Source organism: Typha latifolia, chromosome 2 (assembly GCF_019914945.1).
Source record: "Typha latifolia isolate L0001 chromosome 2, TyphaL0001v2, whole genome shotgun sequence".
Classification (NCBI taxonomy): Eukaryota; Viridiplantae; Streptophyta; class Magnoliopsida; order Poales; family Typhaceae; genus Typha; species Typha latifolia.
Genome location: NC_133087.1, coordinates 16,715,410 through 16,733,138, shown reverse-complemented (window position 1 = coordinate 16,733,138; position 17,729 = coordinate 16,715,410). Strand labels below are relative to the sequence as shown.

The 17,729-nt window shown below is 37.5% G+C and overlaps 4 protein-coding genes across 18 annotated transcripts; 2 read left to right on the top strand and 2 right to left on the bottom strand.

Moving 5' to 3' along the window:
• Positions 1-2,402: 2,402 nt before the first annotated feature.
• Positions 2,403-6,958, bottom strand: LOC140782765 (protein KINESIN LIGHT CHAIN-RELATED 2-like). 11 transcript variants are annotated; one of them, XR_012107936.1, is made up of 5 exons: positions 4,873-6,958; positions 4,457-4,638; positions 3,865-4,071; positions 2,898-3,006; positions 2,403-2,822 (listed from the first exon to the last, which is right to left on the bottom strand). XR_012107936.1 is itself a non-coding variant. In XM_073129534.1 (3 exons), exons 1-2 carry the CDS (start codon positions 6,504-6,506, stop codon positions 3,891-3,893), a joined length of 1,815 nt encoding a protein of 604 aa, XP_072985635.1. In that variant the 5' UTR covers positions 6,507-6,949; the 3' UTR covers positions 2,403-3,006; positions 3,865-3,890. The 11 variants fall into 11 exon arrangements, 2 of the variants coding, with proteins under 2 accessions (XP_072985635.1, XP_072985633.1); XR_012107939.1 differs by lacking the exon at positions 4,457-4,638 and adding an exon at positions 3,504-3,762 and having other exon boundaries at positions 2,898-3,083; positions 4,873-6,950; XR_012107943.1 differs by lacking the exon at positions 4,457-4,638 and adding an exon at positions 3,504-3,762 and having other exon boundaries at positions 4,873-6,950.
• A 377-nt stretch (positions 6,959-7,335) lies between these two features.
• LOC140781977 (uncharacterized protein At4g14450, chloroplastic-like) lies at positions 7,336-7,677 on the top strand. Its single transcript, XM_073128290.1, has one exon. It carries the CDS (start codon positions 7,336-7,338, stop codon positions 7,675-7,677), a length of 342 nt encoding a protein of 113 aa, XP_072984391.1.
• Positions 7,678-8,341: 664 nt separating this feature from the next.
• LOC140782387 (uncharacterized) lies at positions 8,342-17,254 on the bottom strand. Of its 5 annotated transcripts, XR_012107859.1 has the most exons (10): positions 17,042-17,251; positions 16,699-16,808; positions 14,883-15,091; positions 14,690-14,778; positions 13,919-14,021; positions 13,631-13,773; positions 12,574-12,705; positions 10,851-11,188; positions 10,310-10,412; positions 8,582-8,932 (listed from the first exon to the last, which is right to left on the bottom strand). XR_012107859.1 is itself a non-coding variant. In XM_073128918.1 (8 exons), the coding sequence occupies exons 1-7, from the start codon at positions 17,234-17,236 to the stop codon at positions 12,607-12,609; spliced, it is 948 nt and encodes a 315-aa protein (XP_072985019.1). In that variant the 5' UTR covers positions 17,237-17,254; the 3' UTR covers positions 10,721-11,188; positions 12,574-12,606. The 5 variants fall into 5 exon arrangements, 1 of the variants encoding a protein (XP_072985019.1); XR_012107860.1 differs by lacking the exon at positions 10,851-11,188 and having other exon boundaries at positions 8,342-8,932; XR_012107862.1 differs by lacking the exon at positions 10,851-11,188 and having other exon boundaries at positions 8,342-8,932; positions 13,631-13,737; positions 17,042-17,242.
• LOC140781975 (LOB domain-containing protein 29-like) lies at positions 10,901-11,644 on the top strand. The gene is made up of 2 exons (XM_073128289.1): positions 10,901-11,179; positions 11,285-11,644. Exons 1-2 carry the CDS (start codon positions 10,901-10,903, stop codon positions 11,642-11,644), a joined length of 639 nt encoding a protein of 212 aa, XP_072984390.1.
• Positions 17,255-17,729: the final 475 nt, after the last annotated feature.

The window sequence follows — 17,729 nt, the reverse complement described above, 5'->3', positions numbered from 1 at the left end:
TTCTTTATTATAGTAATTTTGTTCTCCATTAAACATCCAAGGACCCACCAAGGCCTTCTACTGCTTACTTTCCAAATGTGTAGGTTGGTGAGGTGAGGACTTTAAGAAAGCAATGTGGAGCACAAAAGGCATTTCCAGGAAGGAGCATTTGAAGCTTCTCTTATTCTAAATCATAATTCCAGGAATAAGGAGCTAAGATTGGAGGGATTTGGAATATTTGATTGGGTGTCAAGAGAGTAAGAACAAAGAAGAATTATTAAAAATGATATTACTGTATGCAATTTATTTTTAATAATATCTCGAGAACACCTAAAAGTTAAATGAAATATGGATCGCAGTAAATTTTTCGAATGAAAGTGAACAAAAAAAAAAAAAAAATTACAAGGAGAAACTTAAATTTAAAGTCAAATAAATAGTATTTTAGGTATTTTAATTTTTTTTTATTTACAAAAGTAAAGAAATATTCTCAATTTCATATAAATTCTTGTTGGGTTCGATTCTTGAGACATTAGCATAAAAGTAAGACATGTCAATTAACATGAAAGCTAAATCTTAGACCAATTCATGTGACAAAAGTAAGATGGGTTCTATTGGAACAACAAACTATTATTCAAGTGATGGATATCATATCAAAGCAAATGAAACAAATAGGAAAGGGATGGGAAAGAGCTTAATTTTTGCACACGTGCACTTTTATCTATTCCACTTTTGCCTTCTGTTTCTATCTGCTATTAATCCTCTCCTGGGAAGGTGCATGAATCTAAGGAAATGGTATGTTATAGACTTCTGATGTCATAATTAATGAGACTAGAAAAGGAGATATTAGTTTGAAATTCTAAAGATAATCATGAACAAATAAACTTGTCATATTATTCTAAAGGCTAAGTCGGATTGATGAACCCAATTTATATCAAATTTTATCCCATAATGGTTCATTATAATCGGCATTATTGGTGGGAGAGGAAGCAAAAGTTGACCATTTCTCTAGGCTATGATCAATTCTATGTGAAGTTTTCTTTGGTCATTAGGATTTTGCTATGTAAACTCTGGACTGATCCACCTCCGGATTGGAATCGTTAATCCTAATCCCTGTTCTAAATGTTGATGAAACTATTTCTACAAGACCTCTTCTCATCAAAAAAGAAAAAAAAAAAGAAAAGAAAAAAGAACATTGATTTTAATTAGTAGAAATGGATTAATATCATATCTATCGTTTTCTAGCTAGAGATGAAACCAGTTAGGATTGAACACTAAAAGTAAGCTCTTCCAAAGTCTCTCTTTCCAAGTAGTTGGTGACCCACGTAGCTTCTTATCTTGCACTACTCAATTACTCAAATATATATATATATATATGCATTTTGAATAAGAACTAGAAGTTTCTCGAGCACTTAGGAAGTGACACAATTCATTAATATAACTCGGTGATCAACTATAGGTAATGCTCTGCTACACGAAACCCTTATAGTAATAGAAATGAACTTATTTTTTCATGCCAAAAATACTCTCCAGATGCCAAGAATGAATCCAAGGTTGTCTTTCTGGAAGCTAAGATTAAATAATTTAATATGCATTGTTAATTACTTGTATATATTCTAGCCATTAGTTTCATAAGCTGTAAGGCAAGGTCCAACTGCAAGCCTTTCTTGACCAGTCTCATCCTCTCCATAAGATTAAAGTTTTTCCTCTCATTCTATAAATAGCTTCTCTCTGATTTGGCTTTCCATTGGTATCATTCTAATTGCTCACAATTAATCCTTCATCATTTGCTTCAGTTCTACTGCCTTACATCTCCAACTATGCCATTTCCAACCTTACCAAACTCCCTCTCTCTCAATTTTGCTCTCTTCTCTTGGCAATTAGTTCTTGAGTTGGATCTCTCTTTCAATCCGATGCCAGTGTTTGAAGCTTTTATCACTGATCTTGGTGGTCTTCTTCCTTACTGTTCTGAAGCAAGACCACTTAATCCAACTTAGTATTGGCTCATAGACCGTCGAGTCTGAGTATCTTCTTTGCCACTTCTCCATCTACAAGCTCGATTACATTCGATGGAGTAGCATTACTGCTTCTTCCAAATATGTGTGAGTTGTTGTTGAATCCTTCTATGAATGGCATAGTATCAGTTGACAAACTGTAAAATAGTTTGTATATAGAAGGAAGATAAGATGTGCAGTGTTGCATTCTGGAATCAATAGGTGCCATGAGAAGTTGTATATAGAAAGAAACCATCATAGATCTGCATATGTATACTGAACACTGGATTTGAATTGTAAGTGCTATTGTTTGTATCAATTCATAGTTTCCTTAGTGCTTGTATTTCATTAAAAAAAAAGATAATACATGCTTAAGGGATTATACATGGTATAAAATAAACACGAATTAAATTAGTTCAAGGGCACTATTAATGAGCAATAAAATGGAAAGTTTCTTACTATAAAGGAAGCAACAGAGAGGCCAGACTCAGGCAAACACTAAAGCCATAATTATTTGGCATTACAGAAAGACTAGACCTACAGTGTTTCTTCTTAGAACACCAGATACAGCTAGAACCTGCAGAAGGGATTTTGCCTGCATCTGGAGAAGTCTGAAAATTAACTGTGAACATCTCTAAAGCAGATTGCGGAGCTTATGAACACCACTTTCTTTTTGGATTCAAATTCAATGAAATATCTCTCTTGAAGCCATAGTAATACTAGGTAACTCAAATCACCAATAAGCTTTTGCGAGTTGAGTCCCCATAGACGAATACAACTAATGTCTCCCTCTATCTTTGACTCCTGCTCTCTGTTAGTAGCTTCCAATTCAAGTTTCATACCTATGTTCACCTGCTGAAAGGTCTATTATGAGTACATCGGCATAAACATGCCCACTTGTTCACGTCTTAATTTTTAAGATCATACCTCAATATAACACTCAAGAGGTCCATTAATGACAACGTGATCCTGACCTGTTAATTACTGCAATCTGATGCTAGCAGACTTGATACATGTAGGAGGCAGAATTCGGTCACTGCACATAATTGTGTTCAGCCAAATATATCAGGAAAATAATCATGTGGCTTCTATCTTTATTCCTTAGCTCTATACCTGATATGAAACGGTAAACAGAGCCATTATTTAGAAAACTGCCATTGTCCAACTGATGGAGAACATGTAGCACAAAATTATCTCAAACATAGTCAAAATCGCTTGTCACAAGTATTTAAGAGAAGTTCAATTGCTTAGAATTATCTGAAAGTTTGATAATGAAATTTTAGCAGGTTAGTGTCTTAGGAACTTCTGTTTTATAACAAAAGACAATGCAAACATAAGGCCGAAGATAAAAATAAAAGAGGATACATGAAAGTAGTTTTCCTGTGGTTACTTTTAACTTTGCATGAGATTGAAATGAAAAAACAGCCTACTTAGAAGACTTAATCAAGATAAACCTATGACAGAAACCCACCACCAAATATTATGTCTATATGAATTTCTTAGTAGCCATTTACCAAACGTGAATGAGCTGACCTCTTTTTGACCCGTTCAGTTGGGTAGATGTGTCAGTTTTGGTTGCAGTGCCAAGTTCAACTTGACCTAATCAAAGTTTACTTTTAAATTGAGGCTTCACACGTTTACCCACCCATTTACCACCAGATAAGACCATTGTTCAAGAGATCTGCTTCAAGACAGAAAAAACTGACTAATTGGCTGGTCTGCTCTTCTTTAAGCTAGTCTACTTTTCCGTAATAGATGAAAATTCCATTACCCAACCGGGTGCACTCCACACCTAGTTACACATTTTGTTGATGTACTTAAGGATTAGTTATGCATAATAAAGGAAAAAGAATTGTAGAACTGAGAATGGCACTTAACAAACATTTTAACTTACGTTGCAAGAGATTGTTCCGAGCAACATCACTTCTGTGGCAGCAATGGCAAGGAATTTGCAGGAAATACAGCAGAAGGTGATCCCTGAGCCTTTTTCTTTAGCTGCTGAAGTAGACGGTGAGCTTCTCTCAGGTCCTCTATGGCGCTAGACCCATGCCTTTCCCATGCGTCTATAACTCGTTGTTGAGAATCCATTGCAAGCGTGTAGCTGTAATTTCCATTGGCATATAATATTACAGAGTTTCAAGTATTTAAATAAAGCAAAGAAAAGATGGATCAATTATGCAATTATGCAGTAGTATTAAACAGAGAAAAAGGGCAGTTTATAAGCCCATTAAATGCATGTAATCAAATCATAGATGCTATGAAGCAGGTGCCCAGCCCAGGGTTTATTTCCTCCTCGAAGCAATTATATTATACTCCAGACTTTATACAGGAACTGTATGATGGTGCAAGATGCACTACTGATGGAGCTCATTTGGCCTTGCTTATATATTGTTCAACCAACTTAACCTACGAGCTCTAATTAACTAAAGAGAAAATGGTATGTGCCAAGATAAAATGTTACAGTAATTTGCTTAAAACCAGAAAACCTTGTAATAGAGTCACAATGTTGAAGCAAGTGAAATCATGACAACCCAATGTTGAATCTTTTGTTGGAATTATAGAAACTCTGGAATTGTGAGACAACCATCGTATGTGAACTATAGAAAAAAAGCCTTGTTCCTGTGGCAGCTGATACAAGGAACCAACTATAGACCCAACAATGGAGTACCTGCATCATGAATACAAGGAACCAACTATAGGAAATTTTAACTTGTGTGTAAAACATAGTTACCTAGCTACAGACATACAACTAAGATAGCATATGCAGGATACCAGAAATTTTCAAGATAATATTGAAAACTAAGATTGTTTTAGCCATCATTACATTCCTGTGGCAGCTGAGAAAAAAATGGTATCAAGATGTGAGAAATGAAATAAAAACATGATGCAATAGTCAACATACCTCCCCAATACTCCGTATGCATTAGCAAGGAGCTGGTTTATGTCAATTGAATCCTCATGATCTGATCCAAAAGAGATATCAATGATGTCTCTTGCAAGTGTAAGAAACTTCACTGCCGATTGTGGCTGATCCATATCCAAATGCGCCTCTCCCAGGTGCTTAAAAACAAATCCCAGACCAAAATGCTTCGACCCAAAACAGTTCTTCAGCTTCTCAATTGCACTATCCAAGTATGGAACAGCCTGTGGAACTCTCTTTGTCAAGAGAAGCAACCAACCAATTCTAGCCAAGATGCTTCCTTCCAGATGTTGCTCATCTGGGAGTGTCTCAAGAATGGCAAGAGTCCTCTTCATCAATGACAGAGAAGTCTCGAACTCACTCATCGTTTCATATAACATTGATATCTCTGCATATGCCTCAGCAACCTTTGCAGCACAGACAGCCTCCTTCTTATCAAGAATATCACAAGCTATCTCCAAACACCGCCTTGATTCCCCAAACTTCTCCTGGCAACACAAGGCCCTTGCCATTGCAACAAGAACAAATGCCCGGGTCTCGCTTTCCTTCTCGGCTTGTTGAATCACCCTTTTAAGCATGTTAATTGCCTCATCTAGCCTTCCCAGACTAATCTGTATGTTAGCAACATCAATTCCAACCTGAAACGATTCAGTAACCAACCCTAAACTTTCCAAGACCCTCATGGAGACCTCGCTCTGCTCCAATGCTTTCTCATTCTCCCCTAATCCAACATAGATAACCCCAAGCAGGCGCCGAAGCTGGCTCACCTCCATGGAATTCAACCCAACTTGCTCTTTGTAAATGTCCATCGCCTTCGAACAAAGTGGCAATGCCTCTTTAAAATTCAATACCACCGTATAAGCCTCAGCCAAATCCTTATAAGCCGTTCCCAATTCCAAACTATTAGGCTCCAAGATCAACTCTTTAAGCTCCACGGACCTCCGTAGATTGACCACAGCTTCCCATCTTCTACCCATTGCGGTTTTCGTGCTAGCAAGCTGGACTTGGACGGCAATTCGCACCAACCCAACATCGGATTCGCCGCATCCTTCCTTCTCCAACGCACCCAGAATCTCATCTGCCGTGTTTAGTGCCTCCAAGCTTTCCTCGAACCGCTTCATCTTGCAACTGATCGAACCCACCAAGCGAAGGGCCTTCGCCACCGAGAAGGACCACCCTCCATCACTCTTCTCAAAGATTTTAACAGCCCTGAGAGCAACGGCGAGAGCTTTATCAAGTTCCTCAGACCCAAACGACTCCAACTTCTCTCCCACCTCCAAGCAAGCCACGCCGAGCCTCTTGTCGTCTTCGCCGCCTAAAGAGGACTCGAGTGCTTCGAAGGCGACGACGATTTCTTCTGGAGCGGACTTGGATTCCATTTCCGAGGTATATGATCGGGAAGAAGGAGGAATCCATGGTTGGGTTTGGATGGAACGGTGCGAGGGGCATCTAAGCGAGGACTGGGAGTAAGGATTGGAAGAAGGGGCGAGATGGGAAGGATAAATGGGAGAGTGGTTTCGGAGAGGGAGGTGTAAGAAGAGATTTGAGAGGAGATTGACGGAGAAATGGTTGGATTTGGAGAGCGAGGAGAGAAGGGAGGAGGAAGCTCGTCTCATGGCGCGCGGCAGGGTAAAAAGAAAGGGTTTTTGTGGAAGTGGGAATTAATACATGAAATTTGGTTAATTACCTCTCAAATTAACGACGAATCACGCTCTTATGCGTATCTAATTAATATCTCGTAATACACTACCCGAGCTCTAAACCAAAACCCAAATCCACACTAACCATGGCCGCAGAATACACTCGTCGACGCCGGCATCACCACCGTCCCTTCCTTCTTCATCCACCGGCCCGAGAGTCTCATCAACCACCCCCGCGTCGTCGACCTCGGAGGCGCGCGGCGCGGGAGAAGCTCGGGTTCTTCCGCACCGAGGAAGAAGGTGCTCGACGAAATGCTTGAGAGGGGGAGAGAGAGAGAGTGGTACAGCAGAGAGGCGAAATATTCTTTGGTTTGCATTTAGTAGTAATAATAATAGATTTGAGTAGTTGATTGGTCATCTCTACATGCTTAATTTGTCTCTATTAATTTCTGAAATCCTCTTATATGCTGTTTCCTTTTATCTTGTAGAATTTGACTTACCCTCTTCTCATCATTCTAAGTCCCGATCTATTAAATCCAATCAAGATCCTGCAAGATATAAAATAGATTACATATCCAATTATCTTGCACGACCCAAATATATATATTGTATAAAAGAAGAAAAGAAAGAGAGTAAGTATAAAAGATTCCAAAGCCTCCCTCCCATGTTCCTATCCAGTACAATACAACTCGACTCCAACTCAGCCGGTCAAAAAGAAACGATTCCAGTTCCCCAACTCACTCTAGCTAAAAATATAAAATCCACACATCCCACTATCTTTCCTTCGCCCATTTTATTCTTTGGGATGGACGGGCTCGACGCCACGACTCCGGTGACCGGCCGCGGCAAGCTGCGCCGACAGAGGAGCCGCCTCCAGATGCGCGCGCCGTCGTCGATCCAGGTGAGCCCCGCAGAGCCCGCCGCCGTCGCCGAGTGGAGGTCCGCCATTCCCCTACTCTCACCGCTCGACATCTCGGCCGTCCCCCGAGTCAATCGGACGGCGGAGAGGGAAGAGGAGGTGGCGGCACCTCCCTGCCGAGGGAACGCCGTCGCCGTCGGCGCCACGTGGCAGCACCCGGCCGCTCCCTTCCACTACGAGCCGGTGCCGGGGAACGCTCCCGCCTTCGCATTCCCCCATTATGCGTGACCTGCGGTTAAATCTACCTAAGCATTGCTTTTTTCTTCTCTTTTTTTCCTTACTACTTTTTAATTCGATTCTGTATTTTAGACGAGGCATTTGTTAAAAAAAAATTAAAAAAAAAAACCTTTAAATTTGTACCAAATATAAACTTTTTCTTATCTATTTCTTATCACCAAAACACATCCTAACAACAAGTTTTGGGCTCTTAGAAATTGATCACCTCTATTTTAATACTAGATACATATATTAAAAAAAAAAACATAACTTACATAAAAATTCATCGTACTACTTTTAAAAAAGTTAAAGAGCTTTTTAATAAATTGCTCTGGTTTTAGATAAGAACACTCGACAACTGTTTCTTCTATCAGACTTACGTCGATTGAGTGTACCTAAATTTAAATTTCAACGGCACCAATTTAAGTGAGACACTAATAAATTTCAACTTCTCACAAAAAATAAAGAGTTATTTCCTACAATTTACTAAAAGTACAAAAGTCAAATGAAAACTAATAAAACGAGGGTGTAAATCGAAGTAAACAACATAAGGGTGCTTAGTTTTCATGAATCCGAAGAAAATGTATTAGTAGACATAAAAACCAACCTAAAACCAGTCAACAGCAAATTATGCCCAACAATATATAAGACATCATTGGCATTTTATAGTTGAACATTTATCGAAACAAACAGATTGGTAGATTAACTAATACGAAGCTGACAATGGAATCCTCAACAGTCGTAATATAAAGGAACAACAAAAACATATTGCCTTCCCTACAAGATTGTGCCAATCCACCAATAATACAACATACTGCACCTAATTTAATTGCGGATGTCATACATTTTAACACACGATTTGGAGCTCCAACACTTGATACGTAATTGATACCTCGACCACTGTCACTGTGCCATGTCATCAACCATTGTTCTATTTAATTAATCTTGTCAGGACACTATGGTAACGCCAAGCTTTCATGCTCCACTTCACTTGGTTTCCCATTAGGCTCCTGTTATACAAAAGCCATGGCAATGTACAGTCGTGCTTTACGTACTGGACCCACTCTTTCAAGTCTCAAGCTAATATAAAATACCACTGTTTACGAGTACTTGGAAATGGATATAATGAAAGGAAATAAAGGGAGAAAGTTAGGTAGGCAAGACAAGTGATAATCCCAAGAGTCACATGGCATTCACTTCTCCAATTTGCTACTTTGATTGGTGGGTGATAGCACGCGGACGAGGATCCCCGAGGAGAAACAAAAGCCTGGTAAAAAAGTGAAAAGATATGATCCTATCTGTGTGAAAGCAAAAAAAAAGAAAAGATTATTAAAGACTTCAATTCAGATTAGTTGAACGAGAACACAAAATAGTTTTAATCCTGTAGAATTGTACATTTTTTGTTTCTCTGTAGAATTATTAGAACTCCTTTTATTATCGATATGGAATCTATGCATGCCTGCCGGAATAATCGAATGATGTATAATTAGAATTGATTAGTACTACAAAGTGAAACAGAAAATAAAAATCTTACAAAAACAAGGATCATTTTGATTCTTCATGCAAATGACCCAGGCAATTTATCAGAAAGAAAAAGAGAATAATAATAGAATAAAAACAGCTTGGTATTTAATAATCACTAATAGGAAACAGAAAATTTCAAGCTTTCACTTCCTTTTTCCAGCATGTAGTAACTTCATCTGAATTTCACCACCTCTTGGATGTACAAAGGAGAAAGTGAAACCTAATAGTGGCTATTTTCATCCACAAAGTGGACAAAGGAATACAGATTCCTAAGAAGAGTAACAAATTAAGAGAGTAATCTATTGAGAAAGAGTTGCATTTCTGGTCTCTGTGGGACCGATCGATGTCAGGACATGATTTAGGCTCTATATGACATATTGTTCTCATTCCTGGATGTGACAGGAAAGCTCAAAACCCATATGGATACACCTAAATATATTGCAACTGGATTTAAATAAGTACCATATAATATAGTAGACAAGAAATCGTACCTTTAAAGATGAGAAGGCTGCAGGCGGGGATTAGTGAAGTTCTCAAGTATATAATTTTTTTCCCCTCAACAATAGCCATTTGAAAACCTAGACATAGCTTGCATTCAATTATTTAACTAGTTTAACCTGCAAATTGTTGAGCAACTGATGGTTTTTAAAGCCTACCGAGTGTCTTTTCCTTGATGTCTCAAAAAACAGCCACTACACTATGCCTTAGTGGCCAACAAGTACATATGACTGAAGTCATGGAAAAAGGTGGAGGATAATGGCTTCCAGGGAGGTAATAGTAACACCATGCACAAATTGCTGCCGCATCTGATCTTCTAATCAGAGTGCAGTGATAAGCGTGACCCCACCAATCTCCTGCAGGGAAGATTGTGGATAGAAAACTGACTGAACCCTAACTTATAATATTTTAACAGGCCATATCAACTCATGCTTTGCAGTAGCAGCAACCCTCTAACAAGTATTCATAGGTTGATGATATTTTATAGGCTAAAATGGCCAGTAAAGAGATTATGTCAAAGCCCTCTTGCTAAAGCCAATTAGTGGCAACTGAATGGACTGAAAGCAACAAAAAGAAATGTTACACATCATAGTTATACCTGGTTAGCCAAGCAACAAGTTACCTGACAGTCTTCCGGAGTGTCAATGTTAATTGCTTGTGATTTGCCCTGCTTCTTGTTGGTCAGGTGCATTGCTCATTTGCTCTCGTAGTCTCATGTCCATTTTCTGTGGGTAGGAACAAACCAAAAATTTGTCATGTGAATTAAATAATTCAAAGAAAGGGACAGGAGAGATTGAAGACCTCAATGTTCTTTCCTTGTATAAATTAACAAAATGGACACTAGTCAGAAAATTATAAAAGGAAAAAAAAAGTTCAACTAAGTTTGCTTTTAGTTATAAGAGCAAGGACCTATATGTCACGTAGAATTATTGAATCACTGTGCAAGCAGATAGAGAACAATTGCAAACTTTGTGCGTAGTATTGTAACCTTCTCTGATGTTAGAATCTCATATGGGCATATAAAAAGAAGATGTGAAAGAAGACTAAATGCATAAAAAAATTGTAGGCCATCACGGAGACCAAGCCAAATTTCTATTCAAGAAAAATATGACATATAAACACTCTTTCTCTAGCATTTATAAGCAAAGCCAGTAGGCCCGTACTGCATCAATACTTAGCACACAAGAAAATACACCAATTCCTGAAGGTCAAGATGACAGGCTTTGGCTCTCCCTGCGGAGCTTGCAAGTTCCTGAGAAGGAAGTGTGTCAAGGGCTGTGTTTTTGCCCCCTACTTCTGCCACGAACAAGATGTGGAGCACTTTGCAGCCATCCATAAAGTCTTTGGTGCAAGTAACGTGTCGAAGCTCCTCATGCAACTCCCTGTGACAGACCGTTCTGAGGCCGCCATCACAATCTCCTATGAGGCTCAAGCTAGGCTGCAAGACCCAATATACGGTTGTGTTGCACATATTTTCGCGCTCCAACAACAAGTATGTATGCTGCATTCATCATTCAGCATTTAGCATGTCATGTTAGTCCTCAAACATTACTTGTTCTATGCATAATTTTCACATTCTCAATGTCTACATGCAAAGGTCATGAATCTTCAAGCACAACTAGCCTCTCTCAAAGACCCATTAGAAGGACCTATGACTTGTTCCGCTACCAGTCCAACACCTCAGTATAACAAGCTCTACTGTGAAGACCCACCTCAAGAAGGAGATGGACAAGACCTCTGTCCAAATTGGGACGGCCTGAACTATTGCAACAACAGGCTTCTTGAATCCAAATGTATGCAGTCTTTTCATGGGTATGGCTTAGATTCTGACATGATAGAAGATAGCTCTTATAGTGCCATAGCTTCTCTCGACATGCAAACTAACACTTGCAGGCCAGAGTACAATGACATGGAGGACCTTTTGTCAGTTGCTTATGCTTATGTCCATCGGCCATGAGGAAGTTAATTAGTAGACATCTTCACTAGATTTTGGTCTTACTACTGTTCTACATGCAGAAGGCTCCTTTTTATCTTAATGTACTCATGTATCACATAGGTAGAGCTGGACTAAGGTATCCAGAACAGAATTCAAATCAATTTAAGAGCTTCAGTCAGTAAGTTACGAACTAAGAACCACTTCATATTAATTTCTTTACATTATTTTCTATTTTACATGCAACTAAACCTTACTTGTAACTCTCGATGGTTCTCTGCTTCATGCATGAGTTGCTCAACAAATCTAGTTCGTGCTAACTGAACCCATGTGAAAAGACAAGATAATCGGCTGTAACAAACAAAAAGAATTTTTTTCATGTAAAATCTATTTAAAAGCCAGGAAGTTGCAGGCCCACTATTTCATAGCAATTCTTTTAACCTTTAACTCTTTACATGTGGAGATGAGACCTAATCTGACTTTGGTATTTCATTATTTTTCTCTGCCATATTTTTTTCCTGCATTCTTCCTGGATATATTGGACCAAACATTTAATGATTCACGATCATCTTCCATCTAATAGAGGTCATGGAATGAGTAAAGATAAAATGGACCCTTCTCTATTTCTCAGAAATAGGTTAAAAATTGATAAACTGACTAGTCGGTCCATCTTCACTAATTAATCTCCATTCCATTTTGTTATCAACAATTTCACTATTTCAGTACTGTTTTACTTTCTATTACAGTAAAATTTAATGTTTAATTCTAAGCATATTATCAAACCTATGACAGATGTAACATATATTTGTGTGTATATGTGTGCATACGTAAGTATGTTTATGTATATAATTAAATCTTTACTAATTTTGAAGTCTAGCATATATTAATCACATTTATATTTCAACTAAATCTGAACAATTTGAAGAGCAGAATCATTTATCATTCTACTTTACCTCCCTCAAAGGATTAATATAAAGTAATAAACTTCATATGGGCTTTTGGAACTTCCCATGTACCCAAACCCTACGCATCTTCTTCCCATTCCGACGATTCACTGATCTTACACAGCAATATTGAAGCTCCAACTGGATGAAAATCAACATATATTAGTAGATCAATAATGAAAGTGAAAACCAACATATAATAACCATCAATGAAACTGAAAAAAAAAAGGGTTTGTCATCTACTTTTTATCTAAAGTTGTGTCAGGAGCACAATCGAGAAAATCCAATATAAGGTCAAACAGTAAGACATATAAAACGAAAAGAAGAAACTTCCAACAATATTTAATGAATATTATAATATTTTGTTACTAGATGTCAATTGCATAGAACAATAGAGAAGCAAAGGACGTTTCAATCAGACAAGGCAACAGGATCAAGTTCAGGGCATTTGAGATATCTTCAATGGAAGGATGTTCTTCCATTCATTTGATTTCTTATTCTAGGAGAAAAAAACTAATATACGCCTGGTGAAGGGTTGATGAAAGTGATTTCACATCCAATTCCTGTACATCACCTAACTTGATTTTCCGCCATGATGCTCCAAGTACCATGCCAGGCACTGCCTGATCCATTAGGTGCCTCATAAGAGAGTGCCATGGGATGCAAGGTGCTACTCCATCAGCAGCTTAGAACAGCATGTTGCACAGGCAACCTTGGTTTGGCTCCATGCACCAAAACAGAGGCAAATGCAAAGTGTTTTTTCTATAGAGGATAGACAAGAATGTGCTACTTGGGTTTGTTACCTGAAGTAAAAACTTGATTAATAGGTTCCGATAACTTCTTATGAATCGGTCAATCAGCACAACCTTAACTTTAGCTCAGATGGTTAGGCAGTTGGGCCTATGAGTTAGATGCTATCTAGTATATATAATGTGGAGTTAGAGAGGTTTACATCATTAATTCATATGACTATGTTGCCTACCACTTTTCCAAGCTAGCATCTCAACATCGAATAAATTGCATAAATATGACAAAATTGATGATATTGCTAATATTGATACAGTACCTTGATAAAGCCAGCTGTAACAAAAAGGTCCCTAACAATATCTAGGGAGAAAAAATATGAAAGCGTGCCATCTGATCGCATGTACTCTCTGTACCCCACTCTTTGGTCTGGCAAAAATCGCAGCATTGTCATGTCATAAAGACCTGAGTGCCACAAATTAATTGTTAGCTAACATCTAGATTTCACAAGTAGCAGCAAATGATTCAGTGGAAGAGGAAATTAATCAAATATCTGCCCTCGGAAGAAAAGGGATGAAGTGTGAACCAAGATTGGATATTACATCATTACCATAATCCCTAAATAAAACCAGACCACCAGGCTTTAAGACAGAGAGGCATTTCTCTATGATTAATGACATTTTGTTGAAAGGTACTGCAGATAATGTGAAAATCTGTAAAAGAGAATTGCGGTTAGATACAAGGTTAACAAAGAAGAACTGCTTGCATCAGCTGACTTATAATGCATACAGAACTTTCTTATTTTATCAGCAAATCACAAAATAGTATCATGAAAAACTATAATGTTATCAAAGGTATCGAAGCATTATTTCAACAAGTCAAATATGAAAATAGTTTGCACTCGGATGGTTTGTAAAGACTGTTTAATATTCTGCACTACTAGTTCCACTTTCCAAGCCACATACTAATGTTAATATTGAAACATAAATGAGATCCATGCTATTCAAAATAGGGATAAATTACTAAGTAGTCTAAGTCCACTTGTATTATGCTAATTATATAGATTGAAGTACGCCTCCCACTCCGAGTCAATTTAAGATTCGTATTCCACTTCCATTATTTCATATCCAAGCAATTCTAATCCTAGGGAAAAAGAAACGCAGTGAATTAAAAAAGGATCATGTGCACTGAGCTTCAAAGACTGAAATTTGGAAAAAGGATACATCATTGTGTTTCAGAGATAAATAAAGCGGACATTAATTCGAGTGATGATTTGCAAAATCATGAACTTGAAGGACAAGAAAACATTAAAATGGGTGTTCTTCAGTAAAAGACATGTTAAGCATAAATGAGATCACTACATGTTGTGGCAATTACATACCAAAGTAACAATATCAACACCGCCTACGCAACATTGATTTTCTCCCAAGGAGGAAGGATCTGATCTTGTTAGATTTTCTTGATTAGCATCTAGAGAAGAAGATTGAAAACCAGTAAGTCAAGGTTCTTGGAAGATACATAGAGAAGAAAAATCATAGGACCCACAATTAATAAAAAAAAGAATAATTAGTAACCTTGTGATAAGGTTCGATTTTCATTTGAAGAACTTTGACAGGACATGCAGAACAACCAATCTGGAAAGTTATCTACAGAAAGATCCAGTACAAATGGGAGGAAGTGATTCTTAACAGGAACCCCGTTAGAAGTGGCCACAATCTCCTTTGCCTTCTCTATAATGTCTTCACTACAGTCACAACCATAGACAACAATAGTCTGACTTGCACTGCAAGGAATATAATGCTGCTTATCACGGTTGTTTGACAAGAAAGAAAGTAGTTAAGTGCTCAAGGATAAATATAAGCTTCATCATTTAAAGAGAAAACAAGGGTAACATATGTTAGAAATAACTGCTATTTCTCTTTCCTTCATTTCCTGCAGAATTTTTTCATGGTACAAAAGCTTATTAAATGTGAAGAAAAATGTAGAACACCAAAATAAGATGAGCCTTCAAGAGAATAGAGAAGCTGATAGACATAAAGCAATAACTTCTCAGAAAATTTGTTTGCACCAACATGTGTAACTCCGTGTGGTAATGGAAATAATGCAAATTGATCGTATAATCAGGTAGCCCATTATAGTGGGCAAACTGGCAACCCCATACCTACGAAAATAAATCAACGTAAAATTGCTAATAGGCTAGTTTAAAGATTCATATGAAACTTTAAGAATCAAATGAATATTTTTTTCAGACAGGAACTATAAGCCCCATTTGGTTTCTGGCTAAGGGAAAATTTAAAGTAGCTATTCTAATTTTTCTTATAAAATTGTACTTCTAATCTAAAGTAGGATAATTTAATGTTTAGTTGTAAACTAGAATAGTAGTATAATAATAACCCTTGATGTAACATAAAATTGTTGTAAAAGTATAAATAAGAAATGAGAATTAACTCATACACCATTGATTTAACACATAAATTTAAATTAAAGCTCTCTCATTTTCTTTGTAAGTATGCGTTACATACTTATAAGTATGCAACACATGCTTGGGTAAGAATAAGATATATGGGTGATAGGACAGATAAGAGAGAATTATTGAAATAGCTTTAATCAAATCAAGGGTAAAATTATAATTGGGTTTATGTGTAAAATAATTTGAATAGTATCTCTAATCTGGAGTATAAATAATTTAATATGGTTACAATTCTAGAATATGGGAAAAGATAACTTAGAACCAAATGGGTATCTAGAGAATTAAGGCTGAGAAAAGATCAAAGAACCAAAAAAAATGTTGACTGACAGGTACCTATTAAGGATTCATGACAGGATAAAGGCTAGAACATCTTGCCCTCTGAAGACCCCACATTGACAGGAGCCTCATGCACCACATTATTGTACTTAACAACCAACAGGCAAAACATGTCCATAGCTATACTGTAGATTTTTTCAAAATAAAAGAAAAAAAAACAGGCAAGCATATGTACTCTTATACTCTTACTCCCTTGAGATTTCAATAGCTGCATACTACTTGAATCAAAACAATTTCGATTAGCTCAATTTCGCACAATATTACTGTTACTAGCCTTGACATCATAAAGCCAGTTAGATGATTAAAAACTAATGATATCCAATAGGACGAGAGAACGATCACCATCAAGTAATATATTACAATTGCAAGGAGGTATTCTCATGAAAAAAGAAAGCATTAAAGTGCATACTTAATAGATCTCATATCAAACAAATCTGCAGATGATCAAAGAGAGCCAAAACTTAAGCTATGACAATGATCATATTACTGACAAAAAAAAGGAACATCTAAATTTGGGATGGATCTGAATTCTATGTCCAACAAATAGGCATTACACATTTAAAAAAGAAAAAGCGTTAATATACCGCAAGATGGGAAGAACGGTGCTCCCATTTCCACATCCCACCTCTAAGACCTTGGCAGAATCTCCGCAGCTAACCAACTCGGGAAATTCCTTCAGCAAGTACCTTCTTTCCTGGCACCACAAAAAATTCACAATTTCGTAAAATCTGCCAAAGACTCGCCATCAGCTGCGTTCTGATCGTCAAATCCTTATCAACACAACTATTGCCATTAGACGACGAGAAATTCGAGCCGGATATGGGAATAACCTTCAAGAATCGGGTTTGTCCAAAGAAAACAAAAGTTCCTGGCGCTAATCGAATCAACGAATAAAAGAGAGAGATTTGAGAAGGGTATGGCAACAACCTTAAAGAATCTTCCGGTGGCATGGCGGCGGTGGAATCTCCTCCACGCCTCCGATTCGAGCGAAGGGGGGGAGGAGGAAGAGGAGATGAAAGGGGCAATGTGGTGGGAGAGAGACGAGTCCTTCTCGATCTCGTCTCGGAGCTCCTCCCACTCGAAATCGCGAGAATAGTACTCCGCTTCCTTCTCTTCCGCCATCGAACTACTACTATTTACAACAACAACAAAAAAAAAAACCTTATTATATATATAATAACGTAAACAAAACAATCCGGATCTTGTCGCGTTTGATCCGAAGTTCAGAGTCCGACTTCAAACAGATCCGAACCCGAATACGCAACTCACGTTACAAAAATAAAAACTCTATTTATATTTTCAGAAAAGAAAATTTATCAAAAAACACCCTGTATTTGTTTTTATATCAAAATCTAGGTTAGTTTTAATAAATTTGTCAACAGAAAACTATCTAATCTTATGCTATAATATTGGATGCTTGACTTCAAAATTTTGACCATTTGACTGCTGACGCTTCCATGCATGCCAATGTGAAGAATGTTATGCACGTATTAACAGATTATATCTCTAATTAAGCATAGAATACATACACATAGATAGAAGAAATAGCTGATAACAGAGAGAGAATTAATTAATTAAGATCCTTAACCGCGTCAATTAGCTACAGACACACTGT